General features: G+C 40.3%; 1 protein-coding gene across 5 annotated transcripts in view; it reads right to left on the bottom strand.

Moving 5' to 3' along the window:
• Window positions 1-3,049: 3,049 nt before the first annotated feature.
• Window positions 3,050-17,577, bottom strand: part of TRPC4 (transient receptor potential cation channel subfamily C member 4) — a 154,751-nt gene continuing 140,223 nt past the window's right edge. For 3 of the 5 annotated variants that reach the window (XM_054088220.1, XM_054088208.1, XM_054088212.1), the window contains exons 6-8: window positions 9,020-9,061; window positions 7,311-7,400; window positions 3,053-6,093 (exon numbers count right to left, since the gene is read on the bottom strand). In XM_054088220.1, coding sequence (XP_053944195.1) covers window positions 5,377-6,093; window positions 7,311-7,400; window positions 9,020-9,061 — 849 coding nt within the window. In that variant the 3' untranslated portion in view covers window positions 3,053-5,376. Of the gene's footprint in view, window positions 6,094-7,310; window positions 7,401-9,019; window positions 9,062-17,577 lie in introns of all 5 variants that reach the window. The other 2 variants (XM_009568700.2, XM_054088201.1) reach the window with 2 other exon arrangements.

Here is a 17,577-nt window from a genome sequence, read left to right on the forward strand (position 1 = left end):
ACCGGGGTGTTGAGGTGACCCTCAATGTGCCTGATGCTGCTGTGTTTGGGAAAGATTCCCTTATCACCTGAAGAAAGAAACAGATGATCAATCATGTCTTGATCAGGCATATGGTGGGAAAGAACATCCTTTGTAAAAACGCAGTGGGTCAGAGCATTAAGACACCCATCAGTGCACCCAGGCTCCTGCGTGTTTGGTTCTGGACCCCCTCATTGCCTGAAGAAAGAGATCACCTTCGGACAGCTTAATATGCCTGATACCCGGCTGATGGCCCAAGTAGGGTTGTTTTATGCAACTGATAAGAGGTGTCTACATATTAGTGTATCTCTGTGCTTGTATATGTGTTTTGTGATTTAAATAGTGTGTAGTAGATAAGAGTGAATCTTGCCATTTTTCATATCTGTATTTAAGTCATTTTGATTATAATAGATTCTATAAAATCACCTTGTTAAACTCTAAATTGATTTATGATTAAGTGCTGCTAAAAATCCATCTGTTTGATTTACCTCAAATCATCAATAAATTCTAAATTGCTGCTAAATTGTAACTGTGCAAAGTATTTCATCCATGACATTCTTACAGTCCTATGTTCATGAAAGTTGAAAGCTGCTATGTTTTTTTGGTTGCTTCTGTGTTAACAAGGATTCTTCTCTGCTCCGTTCTTTTACAATTACACAAGTAAGGCAACTAAAATACTAAATGAGAGGCTAGTGAACTTGATTTGATGTAGTTCAGTGGGTTCAATTCCTTTTCATATCTTGCGTGCTTAAACACATCCTTAACTGCAGAAATCTATTTTGGAGTATGTCCAACTACTTAACCATATATTGTCTCAAAGGATCTCTAATCTGCTCCTGCTGCAGCAAATATTAGGTCCATAACTTAAGCTTCAGCTAGTCAAAGAGCTATAAAACAGAGAAGTAAGGTTTTAAGTCTAGAGATTAGTGTCCTTATGTTGGAGGAGAGCTGTCCCCAAGGACATTTTACTGGTGTTATCAAACGATTGCTTGACATGGAAAGCAGGCAAACTTTAGAGCAGGGATTAGAACTGAGCAGTTTCACATCCCACAGGTAAATGCAAAGGATTGGTACTATTACACTTACGTTTACTACTGCTGCTACTACTACTACTGCAATCATGACCACTGCCATTATTACTACCAGTAGTCTTGTTTTTGTGAGGTTGCCCCACTCATTAAAGTTGATGTCTCTTAAGGGACTGTAAAATGAAAATGGATTATGTAGTTGTCCAACTCATACCTCTACATTCCTAGAGGAAAGCTTGATACTAAATATTTTGAACTGTATTCAAAAGTTCATTGCCTCATCACAATCTTTAAGCATGATTTGGTTATTTTCTTTCATGTTACTTTCCAGAGCCTGATTAAATATTCATCTGAGGTTTAGAGAGAAAATGGGACTTTATAGCCTGCAAACCATATATAGTAGAATTTGAGAAGGACATACAACCATTTCTTTGTTTCTTTTGTCTACACTTTATTCCTGTGAGGACGCTATGCAAAAGTTCTCCTCCTGAAATATCAGTCCAAGAATGCTCTTAAGGAAGATATTCTTGTTTCAAATATTCCATTGAAGAACTTTTTGAATGCCCAAATACCAGAACTTGCTCAACTTTTAGAGAGCTCAACACTTATAGCTATGATTAAAATACACGTTCTAGACACTACTTATTCACAGAAATACTGAGATTAGGAACTTAATTAAATCCTGACCTATGGGATGTGTCCCTCTTGTGTGAGATGTCTGACATACACCAATCAAAATGTAATTGTCTCAATCTGTGAACCAAGAAAACAAGATTAAAACCAGCTGTAAAGCCACAGTTCCCCCCTGAGAGTCATCTACTTGGCTTGTTCTCTGGTGGTATTGTACCACACAGAGGTAGTGCAGTGGCCTGCAGCTGGCTCACAGGGTCTTGCAGGCTGAACTCTCTGTTTTATAGCTCTCACTTTTGCGATGTCCCTAAAAGCGAAGCACGAGGTCAGAAGCAGCTTTTGCCATTTTGTTTTGAAGGTATAGCATGCAGTCCTTGCATCACTGACCTCTGGCTGTGAATCAGTGTGCAGCCTGGGGAGATGGGAAATCAAACCAGCTTTGATAAAGATACCCACTTCCACAGGCTTTGGTTTTGACCTGAGGTGCTTGAGAAGGCTGGGTTGCAAGAATTCGAGCTGGTTCCTGCCCCACTCTGCTAGGATAGAAGAGTCTTGTGCTGTCTGTACTCTCACTGTTTCCACAGGAGGTGATGAAAATGTAAAGGGCATCCTTACCAAAGGAAATTAAAATGTGTAAATTTAAAAAATGTTTCCTGAACCTTAACAACCTAATATTTGGACTAAATCCTGATTTTCTAAATTCTAGAAACATTCAATGATTTTAAGCTCTGCTTCAAAAGACTGTCTCTTTTAGGGGTTTGCATCCTATTTTTTTGTGTTCTTCATATATCAATACTAATGAAGGTTGTAGACAGGAATGGGTAGGTTTGAAACCTTTTATTTATCAAGAGGGGAAATTATGCTTGGCTTTGCAAAATTTAATAATGACTCTGCTGTAATGTACAAACCTTGCTCTGTGCACCTCTAAATCTATCTTGGCACAGATGTCCTCTTCAAGACATGCAAGGAGGAGGGGGTCTGTGTGTCCTTGCCTTTTTGCAAAGCAGTAAGACCCCATCATCATTTCAAATTTGAACATATTTTGGGATCTTATCTGTTTTCACAAAATGAGGTGCTTATTTGGCATTAAACTTAAATGGAACCGGGTCATGTCCATGTTGGTATTAGGCTTTGATACCTAAGAATCACATACAAATAGAGCAAATATTGATTTCAGCTATGCTTCATTTCAATATTTGATTGTACAAGATAGAAGAAAGACAGCAAAAGACTGATGACCTGTTGCTATTCAGTACAGCATCAAGTTCTATACCTAAGTATCTTGCCCACTTGTGCTGTCTTTCTTATTATGTCTTTTATCTACTCCAAGACTTATATTGTCTTCTAGCACAGTGGTGTCATGATTTGATGACATGGCTGATGTTTCCAGTTAACTACCCTGTGTCTTTGTCCTGTTTGAAACTTCATGCACAGATGAAACAGGCTGTTATGATGGTAGAATAGTATGCAGAGCTCCTAGACCTGTGGCAGTTAACTTCTTCTGATAATGGTGCTAGTGGCATTATAAATACCCGTCCATGGCACATTTTGTCTGAAATTAAAACACATGGATGAAATGTGTTGAAAAGTCTTTGGACCAAGTACTGTTTGTTTTGAATTTGGCTAGTGAAAGGGTAATAAGCTTAGGACTCCAAGATGTTATAAAACTTGATGAAGAATGAGAAACTGAAATAAGTGGTGAAGGTGTTGAAGGACTATTAACTGGCATATAAATAACTTTGTGACAACATTTGACATATGGGTTTTATGTCATTCTTAACGCAAATGTTACAGTAGAAAAGAGAACTCTCTCAGAGAGTTGACCTAGTAAAAATGATATGAAATTATTCCAACATTATTATTATTTATTTCTTCTTATGCTTGTAATAATTCAGATGCTCTCCAAACAGAAAACCTACAGGCCCTGCCCCGAGGAGCTCACAATCTAAAGGTGGACAAGGAAAGAGATGAGAAGGAGAAGGGATCCGCAGAGAAGTCAAGAGGCCAAAGTGTAAATCAACCAGATCTTAATAATTAAATGTGATTTGAATGCATTGTTGCAAAGCTATACAAACTATTTTCCAATTACTGCTCATGTTTTCCATTTCAGTTCAACTAATTCACTCCTAGGTGCCACGGCACAGATAGATGTGCAGGAAGGAAGCTTTCAATATGTGAGCTCAGAGAAAGCAGCACAAGTGTAAAGCAGAGCAGGAAAACTCACCTAAAAGTTTAGCGATGAGAGAGATTTGTCTGGAATTTCAAAACCCTGTTCAGTTCCAGGATAGTTTAGACCCAGAATGGTATGGCTTTAGGTCAGGTCCTACAAAGTGGGAATTACATGTGATGGGTTCCATTTGGAATTGTAAACATACTCTAATGCATCTGGAGGTTCTTTAGTAAATGTCAACATGAACTACAAAATCTATCATGGCAGGGCTAGGGAAGTTAAAACCAAAATGACCACACTGATGTGGTATATTCATGTGGTTTCAAGGGAGGAGAAGGATGGTCCTGAGAGTTCGAGGGTGGACATCCTTCGGTCAGTTGCAAAATTACATTTTTAATAACATAGGATGCCAGTTACTGATTAAAAAGCAACAGACTGTTTAATTTTACAAATACTGGTTTTGCCTAAGACAGTAAGTCACTCATCAGGTATGAAAAATACTATCAGGTTTTAAAAAAACCCCAAAATTGTTAGGGAAACTCTCTTAAGGCTTGTCTTTAAAAACCTCTCAACAAATTACCCTATTTTTCCAAGTACTCAGGGGATCATTGTATGTCTGTTTATTCCTGAAGTATCTTTCTCTTAGCAAATGAGAGTACATTGTGAAGGCAAAAGCTAATAAGCAGCTGAATATTAAAGTGCATAGATTGTCCATGTTTGGAAAAATAAATAATTGAAGAAATAGTAGCTATTGCGGTTACAGATTTCCGGGGAGTAATCCATCATCAGTTTTCAGCAAACCACAGATACCCCTTTTACTCTAAGAACGGTTTTTTTACAGTCCTCAAATCCTGCAAATGCATTTCTGATAATGGTGTCAGGGTGGTAATAAACCTCTAGGTGGGAGGGAGAAGTGGAGAAGCTGTAATTAAATAATCAAGTAGACTGATCTTTCATAATTTACAGGCATTCATATTCCTTCAATAAATAAAAGCACATACTTTATCTTTTGCTTCCGTATAGCTTTTGAAACAAAGTTTCTGGCAACTTAAGTAAATGATTCTAATAGCTTGACATGAATTATGCTGACAGGAACTGCTTATGATTATGATGGTGCCCAGAATCTTTTAAAAACCTACAAAGTTAAATAAAGGCTTACAAGTCTCTTAAGCTACTTTTTATTTGCATAGAAAAATATTTATCATAGGAGTCAATTATCATGTGAGAGAAATTGCATTTTGTAATTGAAAAAGATAGCTAAAAAGTTTCTGTGGGTTATTGCAACAGTACAAGAATACAAGATGCTTCCATTTATTAAAAAATGTAAAACAAATTGTGAAAGCTAAAGCAGGCTACAAAACAGAAGGTCCTCGTATTATCTTTCTCTTGACTACTATGTTACAAGATCATGTGCCACAGTTGAGTACTATAAAGTGTAATTCTGCATTTGCTAATATAACTCTTAAAACATTCCCCCCAAAAAGCACTATGCAAAATATATATATTTGTAAATGCTTCCTCCTGTAAGCATCACAACTTTGTTATCACATAATCACCCTGATCAATTGTTTCCTCTTTCCCATCACTGTCAATGCTAATGTCCAACTCCTTGTCCAGCTGATCTTGCGGTGTGCCTGGTTCTGAGTTCTGTAACTCTGTTTTCTCTGTGTCTGAAGCACAAATACTCCTCTCTTCCAGTGAATCCAAAGAGTCACTGCTATTTTGTGATTCGGCTAACACACATTTTTCTTCAGGACTTTGAATGTTTAATTCACAGTTCATGGTCAGTTCTCCTTCTTCCAGTTCAGCAGTTTCCTCACATTGTTCTTCTGCCTGTTGACGGGAAACTTCTTCAGAAACAGTGTATATTTTATTTGTACATTGCTCCATAGAGTTTGTTTTTGATCGTCTGTGAAATAACCCCAAGTTTTTTATGTCTGTTACAAAATTCACTCTCTTGTGTTTCTCCTTAGTGGACTCTGACACCATCATTGCTGAGCCGTTGCTTACATTGTGTGCTTCAGAGGCAATAGTGGCTGATCGTGGGTGAATCATCGTTGTTATGTCAAAGAGGCTGAAGTTCTTTTTCTTTCCTTTCTTGTTTCCTTCACTCTCACTATTTTCTTCATTTTCAGACAGAGAGGCAGCATCTTTGTTATTCTTTGCAGACTGCAAATTAGACAGCTTGCTCCCTTTTAACAAACCCAGGACTTCAAAACGAAAGCTGGAAATATCTTGTTTTAACTCCTAAAAATTAGGGGAAAAAAATGAAACATCAGAGAAAGAAAGCTAATTTTATTTTTTCCTTTCATAATTAAAAAATATAAAAAAAGGCTTATTCTAAGGATCAGTAATAAACTTTATCATCTGAATAATATCTGGCATTTTCAAGGTGCTTGTCAGACTCTGTCTAACGGATCTTCCAGGTGAGATAGACAAGTGATCAACAATTTTATCAGAGGAAGCAAGAGAGGAAATGTGCCTTAGCCTAGACGACTACTAGAAATCACTGACAGGAAGGAGCATGGTCAACTTGAAGGCTTAGAGCCAATCTATTCGAGAGTGTTATCCCATTGTAACAACAGCATTTTGATCACCTGTTAACACCATCCCTTATACACACGCACACACGGACATATGAATGCACAAGGCATAAAGATGTGTGTGCATTTCCATCTGAGAAGCAGCACATGTAGGTCTTGTGCATTCCCACTATACATTTGGTAGCTGGCAGCTAAATCAGAGCTAATCATTGCAGGCTGCTTTTTGCCAGCGTAAACTGTCTCTTGAAGACCTGTCACAGGAAAAGGCACTTTGCCTTCAGGAAGTCCCTATTTCTTTTGATTTTCTCTGAAAGGATGATGAAGCAATTAGCTCAGTCTCTGGCTGTATCTTCTGCATGCCTAAACTGCGGCAGATGAATATAATTTTGAACATTTTGAGTTTGAGATGCCAACAGCAACAAAAATGTTAGATCATGGAAATACACAGGGATGGATGTAAACATTATTATATATACAGCCCTGTTCACTTCATCTATGTCAAAGAATTTTAATATTTGCTTATTGAAGTTTTTTATCTTTTAAAACATATAAAGGTGTTCTGTATTTAAATGAATGCACAACAGCACTCTGTAGCAGAAAATCTCTGTTTCCTAGGGTGATGAAACTGTTTGCATCTTGCTTTAGCAAATATGTTGTTACATTCACTTAATCACACTTTGATGTCCCCTTACTTGGGCATAATTCAAGATAGCTGATAAAACTGATAACTGCTCCAGCTAAAGAAAGAAGACAACTTGCTGGAGTCCATGTACAATACTATCTACATGTGGTCCATCAGGGCACAGACACTGTATTAGGAAGCAAGTTATACGCTACCTGAACAACTGGGGACTTTGAGAAATATGCTTCACAGTCTTATAATATCAAGAAAAGTCTAAAAACATATAAATTATCACGTACCTTAAAATTTTCTTCTGTCAGTCCTTCCTCGGTTTTGGCATCTCTTATCATTGCTGCAACATATCTCTTAACCAGATTTCTCATAACCTCCTAAAAATACAAAATATTGTGTTAGGTTTCTTGGTATTGATTACTAAAACTACACTATCTGGGCCTGCATGGAATTCTTTGTGCTTTAGGAACATGACAAAAAAATGTACAAACCTTAGATCTGGTTGAAAATTCGTTCTGCTTTTCAATGGAAAGTGCTGATATTAACCATTCTGAGAATGGGTTTCACCAAATGACGTCACATGCCAGTAATATGCAGTCTGACAGTGAGGAGTTGTTGGTGCCTAATGAGCACTGTAAGTCTAGAGACGCAGTATAATGTTATTTTCCATCTACACTCTCCCAAGCCTCCTGTGATGTGAAATTCAGAGACCTTCTCAATCAGAAATGATAGCTCTAGGTTTTTTAATGGGCTGTGATTTTTTTCCTATGTGTTTTGAACTCACTTAAAATTCCAGCATCCACAAATGCTCTGCCAATGAATTCCACGGTATAGCTGGAACAAGATTCCATTTGAGGTTTTGCTTATTTTTAACCTGCTTTCTGACAGGCTTTCATTGTTGCCTTCAATTTCTAAGAATCCTAAGATTATTTAGGTTGGTAGAGATGCCTAGAGGCTGTTTGATCCAGCTCGGGGCTGTGTTCAGTCAAGCGCAGGATATCTCTGAGAGTGAAGATGCTCCAGCTTACCCGGTCAACTTTTTCCAATTCTTTACTATACTCACTGTGATGATGATTTTTTTTTACAGAATTTTCCTTCCAGAAGCTTGTGTCTATTAACTCCTGTTCTTTTCCTGTGCACCTCTAAGAAGAATCCGTCTCCCTCTTCTCATTATCCACCTACTATGTTATTGAAGATAGCAATTTGTTCCCCCATAACCTAATCCAGGCTGAAAGCCAAGCTTCTCCTTTTATGTCAGCCCTCTAACCACCGTGGTGGCCCTCTGTTGGATTTCTTTCAGCTTGTTAACAACCCTCTTGTAGTGGGGAGTCCTCCACTGCTCCTAATAGACTCTCTATAGTACTTCTCAGAGCTGTCTCTTTCTCGGGTTAGAAAAGTCCTCTTTTACCTAGTCATTTGCCATATAGAATCATTAAGCACCAAACCTACAAGTATAAAACCCACATCTTGCTTGACCTGCAGCCCTTTTAACACAACAACAAATGAAAATAAATCTGAAAGTTATTCCATGTACTACAATAATCCCAAAAAATCAGAAGCTGAAGCAGGAAGGGTGAAGAGGAAGAATAGCTTACAGGGGATCTGGGGAGAGGGATTATTAAGGGACAGGAAGTCGTCTGCAGGGGATCAAAGATGGAGTGACGGAGAGCAGGTTCTGATGGAGCATGTCAGTAGGATGAACATACGATCCTGACGATTTCCCGCAGAGAGGGGAGAATATGTGTTTGATTTTTTAAAGGCAATCCATGTTACAGTGGGAAAAATACTGGTTATTATATTATTGATCTAGGCAAATACCCTTTTGCACCTCAAAAGCAGACAACTTGACTTCTCAAATGACTTTTTTGGAACACCAAAAATATTTGCTGAGGTTGAAATAAGTATGCATTTTGTGGACTTCTTTTTCTTTTTTCTTTTTTTTTTTTTCAGCTTTCTTTTTCAAATAATTGCACCCAAAATAAACTTGAGTCTGTACCTGGTACTGATGATGTCTTCTCAGATTGTCAGCTGCACGCCTCTGAAAAAAAGAAAAGAACAAAAAAACATTAATTCCTGTCTGGTAGTAAAATACTTACAGCATAGCAAAACAGGAAATCTGTGCAGTATGTGGTATCTAATAAATCGAGAGAGATAGATCAAAGCCTGATAAAAAATGGCAGTGTTGGAGCAAAGCTTGTCATTAGCTTTACAGAAGGGAGAATGTTGTCATTAGGAAGGCAAAGTGGATTGTCTGCATTCTCAACAATGTGTTGCTATTCCAGCATTGACATGGATGTGGTGGGGCAGCCCGGTCTCTGCTTGCAGAGCCCTTATGTTACTGATCTGAGATAGAAGAGGAGCAACATGATCACATCACTCACTTGCACAGACTGAAGAGCATTTTACTGAAATGAGAAAAGCTTAACGTAAGCATAGTGTTAGCAAGACACTTGCTATGGCTACTAATGTCTCATTTAAGACAGAGCTCACCAAAACTTCCACTATAAAACCGTATCAAAGAAAAAATTTCCTGCTTAGCTCCCTGTTAAAAACATTTGGTTACAGAGAGGGGTACAGAATAAACAAACTTAGTGTGCCATGTGGAGTTTCATGTTTACAAGGAGGGAGGAGAAGAGGGATAGTAACTTTGAAAAGGAACCGCAAAAAAAGTGTGGCAGGGTGAAAACATGGCACAGGCTTCAAGGAAGTGTGGCATTAGATGATACCGCTATATCTAAGGGCTGTCCAGAAGAAAAGGGGAAAAAAGGCTCTGAATTACTTAGTTCTTGAATTACTGTTGTCCTCAACAGCACGAGTCACATCTCCCTATTTTCTGTCTTCATTATCCCTGACTGGTGAAAGGCTTACAAATTGAACGTGGGTTCTTATATCTGCTGCTGGTGAGGAAAGGCGTCTGACCGCTGATTGTATTTCTAAACACCTGAACATTTAAAGGATCTTAAAACAGGATAAAAGCATATTGAGGGGTCATTAAAACTGACCTCGGTTGTTTAACGAGGCAGGCAGAGTAAGGTATTTTGTCATCTTCTTTTACTTGAAACTGATTGGTAACTTATGCTTAGCAGTTTTGCTGTACTTGGAATCAGTTTATACTTTAGGATTGATCTCTTCTTTGTAATTCATTTGAGGGATGCAGTAGTTGCATGGTTAGACTTAAAAAATATTAGAAAGGGGAAAATCATTATTTTCTAGTTGCTCTGAACAGACATCTTGCAGTAGGGCTTTATATATAAATATCTTGTAGCCAGTATTTTCCCAGATCCTGTTTGTGTATGTATGCTTTAAGTGACGATGGAAATTCCTTGCATTTAAGGATAGAGGGACTACTGAGGGGCGAAAGCCAGCCCTGGGAATGCAGATTATCTCCCACCACTTCTCTTTACCGAGATGCAATTTCCTGATTTATCGCAGTTGACCACACGATGGAGATGTTTCATTCCCGCTGAGAGACCACTAAGGGAGTCCGTGGAGAACAATAGATCTGACTCCCAGGTAAAGGGGAAAAAACTTCAAGGTGTAATTGAAACGCTCTTCAGTTATAACTCCTAGAAACAAAATGCATGCTGACTCTTGTCTTGCAAACTACTTTCTGCAGTTCCTGTCTCTTCTGCTTTACTTTACAGTGAAATGCAAAATAAATGCATTGCTTTAATTCTGTATCATATCAAGGAACAGTGACGTGAGGTTTATACTTTTTTGGCAACCAGTTCTGAAACTCCCAGAAACAGAGGCTGTGGCTTTTCCTGTCAATGCAATATAAAAAAACTGCAGTTTAGGGTGACTCTGTAAACAATGTAATTTGTGTAGTAATGGGTCCAGAACAGTTGTACTGCACTTGATAATTGTTTTCAATCCATACCACTGAGAAGCTGAAAAAGAATGCATGTACTGGTGTGTTTTCATACATAGACAAATACATAGTACACAGGGAACTACGCACATACGTAACTTATCAGTGTTATTACCCCCATACGTAACTTATCAGTGTTATTACCCCCATTAGTTCTCTGTCCCCTGTTTAAATGCTCAGGTTCAGTTTTCAGTTCATAGTCACCTTTTGATTCCTTCTCAAAGCAGAATGGATCTTTGCTTAAACGCATCTGAAATCAAGCTATGCCCTACAAATAAAATGGCATTCATTCTCTTACTGTCCTTACTTAGTTCTCAGCCAGCCTGCTTTTCTCTACTAGTCGTGCTCAAATTTGTGGTTATTCAAAATGTATTTCAAGTAACCGCTGTGCTATGCACATAAGCATTGAAAACTATTGCTGGCAAAGCGATAAAAGTTAAGTCTGAATGGAGAAACAGTGGAAGAAACAATGACAATGTGGTATGAGATTATGAATATGAGATGACAATGCAGTATGACATTATGAAATTGAAGGGGACACTTTTATCACTTTCCAAAGGTAGTAAAAATATCATCTAGAAAGCTTTAGTATTAATTCTACTAGTAGTGATAAATATTTTGCTCTTCTTGCTCATGCCTTTCCAAGTAATTTGCATTGTTTGGAAGAAAAATCTCTTTAGCAGTCAAAAATGTAAAATTGATTCTTTTGAAGTGTTTTGATAAAACTATACCTTTTATAAAGCAGGAATTCATACTTTCTGAGTGAGAAAGGTCCAGAAAATGTAAAGATTGTGTGAAGTCACGGGATATACTCCTCATCTTGAAGTGTCCCATAAAACCCGTAAGAACTTATCTGTGTTGACAAAGATTTCCTCATGAGATGATCTTGGCTACAAAATAAACACTCTAAATTTCTGATTTCCAGTCTATATGGAACGTGATATTTCTTCACTCAACATCTAATGATACTTATTATAGAGAAAATATTTATATTGACTTAGGAGTTGCAGAAGTTTCCACTTGGAGAAAAAAGAGTGGGAAAAGGAGAAAGGAAATTTTCTCTGACAAATTATAATAATTATCATGTAAGTTGTTTGGAAAAATGGCATAAAAGTCTGGATAGCTAGAAAAGAGGTATCTGTTTATCTAAACAATAGATGCACAAACACCTCTGGAAGATATCTCTGACTGTCCTTTCGGTATTTTCCTCTGAAATACTTAAAATTATAGGTAAAACACTTTTTGGCAATTGATGAGAATTAAAGTCTAATGTAATTCGAGGAAAACAATACAATTTATTCCAGTGGGACTGAGGTTTCCTTCCTTACATCTCTTATATTTAAAAATAGCAATGGATTTCAGGTGACCAACAGGAGTATCCATGAGACACCCAAAGACCTTTGGGAGTCAGGAAAACTTCAGCCTAATCAATAGAGTTACACTACTAATCTGACTTTTGCAAGGTGAGTTGACAAATTTAACATAACTGCTATATATATAAAAAGAGCAGCACACGGTGTTATTTCAGAGTTTAAAGTGTAGGAGATACTTTGTGATAATAGCTAAAAAGAATGCCGCATACCTGGAATATGTCAAAATGACAGAAAATAAAAATGTGCTGAAATCTGAAAGGTAGAAGATCTCTATCTGATTAATAGCAGACCTGACATATTAATAAATCGCATGTAAGCATCCTGGCCTTCCCTCTGCTCTATCTATGGCTAAGAAAGCTGCCATCAGCATAGCTGAGCAGCATGTTGCTTAGGAGAAAAACTCTGTCCCTTGAAAAAGCTCTTTGACTCCACTACCCACTGCTTCAGCTGCCCCAGTACAACAAAGGATGTCAGAATTGACAGTCCAAGGGGAAGCAAATTAATCAGCTTTCTTCAGAGGCACCTTACTTTCCTGCAGACTCTGCTCTTTCCAATGATAGCTTTGTTATAAGCAGCACTGAGGATGGTCTGCCCAAGCAATCATACCATACTTATTTCTACTGACATTGCTATTCTTCACATAAGCCACATAAATCCTTTCACTAGCAAGTCCAGTGCAAACTATTGTGACTCTGTATATAATGAACTTTCAGTTGTACATATCCATACACGCATGCGGAGTGGATTGCTGGTGACACATTTAATACAACCTTGACTCATTCGTGGGTCATGATTCCTGGCTTTTGACACTAAGCTTTCTTATGTAGACATCATGACCGATTCTCAAAAAAACTGGCTTTAACAAGCCAACTGCATTCTTTCTATCATCTGTTTTCTATCCTCTAGCACTGACTGAGCCATTGGATGCACACTATTCCTTTTTCTACTGGAAAACACCATAGTAGAATGAGAGAATCATAGAATGGTTTGGGTTGGAAGAGACCTTAAAGATCACCCAGTTCCAATCCCCCTACCATAAGCAGGGACACCTCCCAGCAGACCAGACTGCTCAAGTCCCCATCCAGCCTTGCTTTGAACATTTCCAGGTAGGGGACATCCACAAGTTCAATGGACAACCTGTTCCTGTGGCTCACAACCCTAATCGTGAAGAACTTCTTCCTAATGTCTAGTCTAAATCTTCCCCTCTCTGATTTAAAGCCATTCCCCCTTGTGCTATCATTATATGTCCTTGCAAAAAGTCCCTCGCCAGCTTTCTTGTAGGCTCTTCAGGTACTGGAAGGCCATTATAAGGTCTTCTCAGAGCCTTCTCTTCTCCAGGATGAACAACCCCAAGTATCTCAGCCTGTTCTCATATGGGAGGTGCTCCAGCCCTCTGATCATCTTCATGACCCTTTTCTGGACCTGTTCCAACAGTTCCATATCCTTCTTATGTTTAGGATTCCAGAACTGGACACAATACTTCAGGTGGGGTCTCACAAGACGGCAGTAGAGGGGCATAGTCACCTCCCTCGACCTGCTGGCTATGCTTCTTTTGATGCAGCTCAGCATATGGTTGGTCCTCTGGGCTGTGAGTGCTCATTGCCGACTCATGTCAAGCTTCTCATCGATGAGCAGCCCCAAGTCCTTCTCCGCAGGGCTGCTTTCAATCACGTCATCCCCCATCCTGTACTGGAACCACAGATTGCCCCACGCCAGGTGTAGGACCTTGCACTTGCCCTTATTGAGCCTCATGAGATTCATACAGGCCCACTTCTCCAGCTTGTCCAGGTCCAGGTCCAGGTCCCTCTGGATCATCCCAGCCTTCTGGTAACACCACTCAGCTTGGTGTCATCTGCAAACTTGCTAAGGGTGCACTCCATCTCATTGTTTAGATCATTGATGAAGATATTAAACAGCATTCGTCCCAGTACGGACCCCCAAGGAACACCACTTGTCACAGATCTCCATCTGGACATCGAGCTGTTGACCACTACTCTGTAAATGAAACCATCCAAACAATTCCTTATCCACCAAAAGGTCTACCCATCAAATCCATATCTCTCCAAGTAAGAGAGAAGGAGACCGTATCAAAGGCTTTACAGAAGTCCAAATAGATTATATCCGTTGCTTTTCCCCTGTCCACTTACGTGGTTACCACATCATAGAGAGCCACTAAGTTGGTCAGGCAGGACTTGTCCTTGGAGAAGCCATGTTGGCTATCTCGGATCACCTCTCTGTCCTCCATGTGCTTTAGCATAGCTTCTAGGAGGACCTTTTCCATGATCTTCCCAGGTACAGAGGTGAGGCTGACAGGTTGCCAGTTCCCAGAGTCATCTTTTCTACCCTTTTTAAAAATGCGCACAATGTTACTCTTCTTCCAGTCACCAGGGACTTCTCCTGACTGCCATGACTGTTCAAATATCATAGAGAGTGTCTTGGCCACCACATCAGCCAATTCCCTCAGGACTCTGGGAGGCATCTCATTAGGTCCCATAGACTTAGATATGTTCAGGTTCCTCAGGTGGCCACGAAATTTATCCTTCTCTACAGTGGGAGGGGCTATACCCCCCTGGTCACCATCTTGTTGTTCATTGACCCAGAAGGGGTGAGGAGAGTGGTTCTTGGTGAGGACTGAAGCAAAATGTTGTTGAGTACCTCAGCCTTCTCCTCGTCTATTGATACAAGACCACCATTTTCATCCATCAGTGGGGGTATGATTCTTTAACCTTCCTTTTCTGCTTGACGCACCTGTAGAAGTCCTTCTTGTTAGTCTTCACTTTCCTTGCCAAGTGTGGCTCTCGCTGTGTATTGGCCTTTCTGATTCCTTTCCTACAAAACTGGGCAGCGTCCCTATACTCTTTCTAGGTTCTCTGTCCCTGCTTGCACTGCCTGTGCAGTTCCCTCTTGGTCTTGAGTTTGACCAACAGATCTCAACTCAGCCAAGCTGGTCTCATCCCTTCCTTGCCCAATTTCCTGCATGTGGGGACTGAGTGCTCCTGCACTTCCTGGAAAGCATCCTTAAATATTTGCCAGCTCTGTTCTGCTTCCTTGTCCCTGAGGACCACATCCCAGGGGGTCCTACTGACTAGCTCCTTGAAGAGCTGGAAGTTTGCTTTCCTGAAATGCTTTCCCCACCTGTCTCATAGCCTTCAGGACCTCGAACGCCACTGGTGTGTCATCACTGCAGCCCAGGCTGCCGCCGAGTATCAGCCTCTGCTGTATCCCAGTAGTATCATAGTATCACAGTACAGTTAGTGTTGGAAGGGACCTTAAAGATCATGTAGTTCCAACTCCCCTGACATGGGCAGGGACATCCCACTGGATCAGGCTGCCCAAGGCCCCAACCAATATGGCCTTGAACACCTCCAGGGATGGGACAGCCACAACCTCCCTGGGCAACCTGTTCCAGTGTCTCAGCACTACCATGGTGAAGAAATTCTTCCTAATGTCCAGTCTAAGTCTTCCTCTCTCCAATTTGTACCCCTTCCTCCTGGTCCTATCCCCACAAGCCTTTACGAATAGCCCCTCTCCAGCTTTCCTGTAGGCCCCCTTCAGGTACTGGAAGGTCGCTATAAGATCTCCTCTGAGACTTCTCTTCTCCAGGCTGAACAGGCCCAACTCTCTCAGCCTGTCCTCATAGGTAAGGTGCTCCAGCCCTTCGATCATCTTTGTAGCCCTCCTCTGGACCTGTTCGAACAGCTCCTTGTCCTTCTTATGCTGAGGATTCCAGAACTGGACAGATGAGGTCTCGTGTACTGAAAACTGGGGATTGCCCTGACCCAGGTGCAGGACCTTGCAATTGGCCTTGTTGAACCTCATGAGGTTCTCACAGGCCCACTTCTCCAGTCTGTCCAGGTCCCTCTGGATGACATCCCGTCCTTCTGGTGTGGCAACTACACCACTCAGCTTGGTGTCATCCGCAGACTTGCTGAGAGTGCACTCAATCTCTCTGTCAATATCATTGATAAAGGTATTGAACAGCACTGGTCCCAGTGACATCTTGATGTCACTGATGAGCTCACTTGAACTGGTGAACATCAGGTCCAGTATTGCCTCCACTCTGGTAGGGGTATCTATTACCTGGGTTAAGAAGTTATCTCCAATGCACTCTAGAAGTCTCCTGGACTGCCTACAGCTCGCCATGCTACTTTTCCAGCAGATGTCAGGGTGGTTGAAGTCCCCCAGTAGGATAAGAGCTTGAGAGTGTAAGGCCTCCTGTAGCTGGAGGAAGAAGGCTTCATCGGTTGGCTGTCCTTGATCAGGTGGCCTGTGATATACAGCAATGACAAGGCTCCTTTTGCTGTCTTGGTCTTTTATTCTGACTCATAAGCTTTCAAACTGTACATCACCATTGATTAGAGTATCCTGGTAGGAAAATTAGCATTTATTGGTTTCAGAACAAAATGGTCCAAAATCTGAGTTCTGCTTTATAGACAATATGGCATCCATACATCCATATCACCGATGTAAGAAAATGAGCCTGAAACTGAGTTTGTAATGTTTTTTCCCCAGTACTGGTCATAGGAAAGGAATCGGAGTTTGTACTGTAGGACTCAATGAAAAGAAGTAGGTCCCAACAAAGCTTATATTTTGCTTTGAGGCTAGAGTTATTACAAGGAGATTCCAGTAAGCCGGAGTCAGAGAGCTATCAGCTGAGATTCCCAAACAAAAGGCAGAGAAAACTCTTCATATCCCTTCAGCTGCAGCAGCAAAGAGGTTCTAAATTTAATTTGTTACGCAGTTTATTGGGACAACTGAAGAAGTTCTGGGAACCTAAGGCTGCACTGTGAGTAATAGGAATAAGTTTTTGAAAACCAGAAAGCAGTGCATTCCTCCAGGACAAACTGAGATCACAACAGAGTGACTGTTGATGACTTAATCTCTTGGGGAAAATCCAGTTAAAAGCATCTGGTTTATTTCTACCTAAACTGTGTGTAGATCTGACTGCTGGAGTGAATAGTGGCTCTCATATTTTGATGGGTACAGACAGATCTTCCTAAGGTGGACAGCAGAGCACATAGTGCATATCAGTGTCTTACCCATGTAGGAGTTTGAGTGCAAACTGCAAAATGTTCCAAATTCAGATAGCCCTAATGGGGCCTCTGTTATAGCTGAAGAGCTAGCTGAAGAACTTTGTAGTTTTATGAGATGCCCAGACGTGTGGACTGAATCTGCCTGGTCAGCTATGGCTGCTGACTTTTTCCAGGCAGCTGGAAGGCTTGTTGTTATGATGGCTCTGCTGCTGAGCCCTGTGCTTCAGAGGGGTTTCAGCTATGCTTGCAGCTAAGTACTTGTCCTGTAGTGGAAACT

Source organism: Cuculus canorus, chromosome 1 (genome assembly GCF_017976375.1).
Source record: "Cuculus canorus isolate bCucCan1 chromosome 1, bCucCan1.pri, whole genome shotgun sequence".
Taxonomy (NCBI): Eukaryota; Metazoa; Chordata; class Aves; order Cuculiformes; family Cuculidae; genus Cuculus; species Cuculus canorus.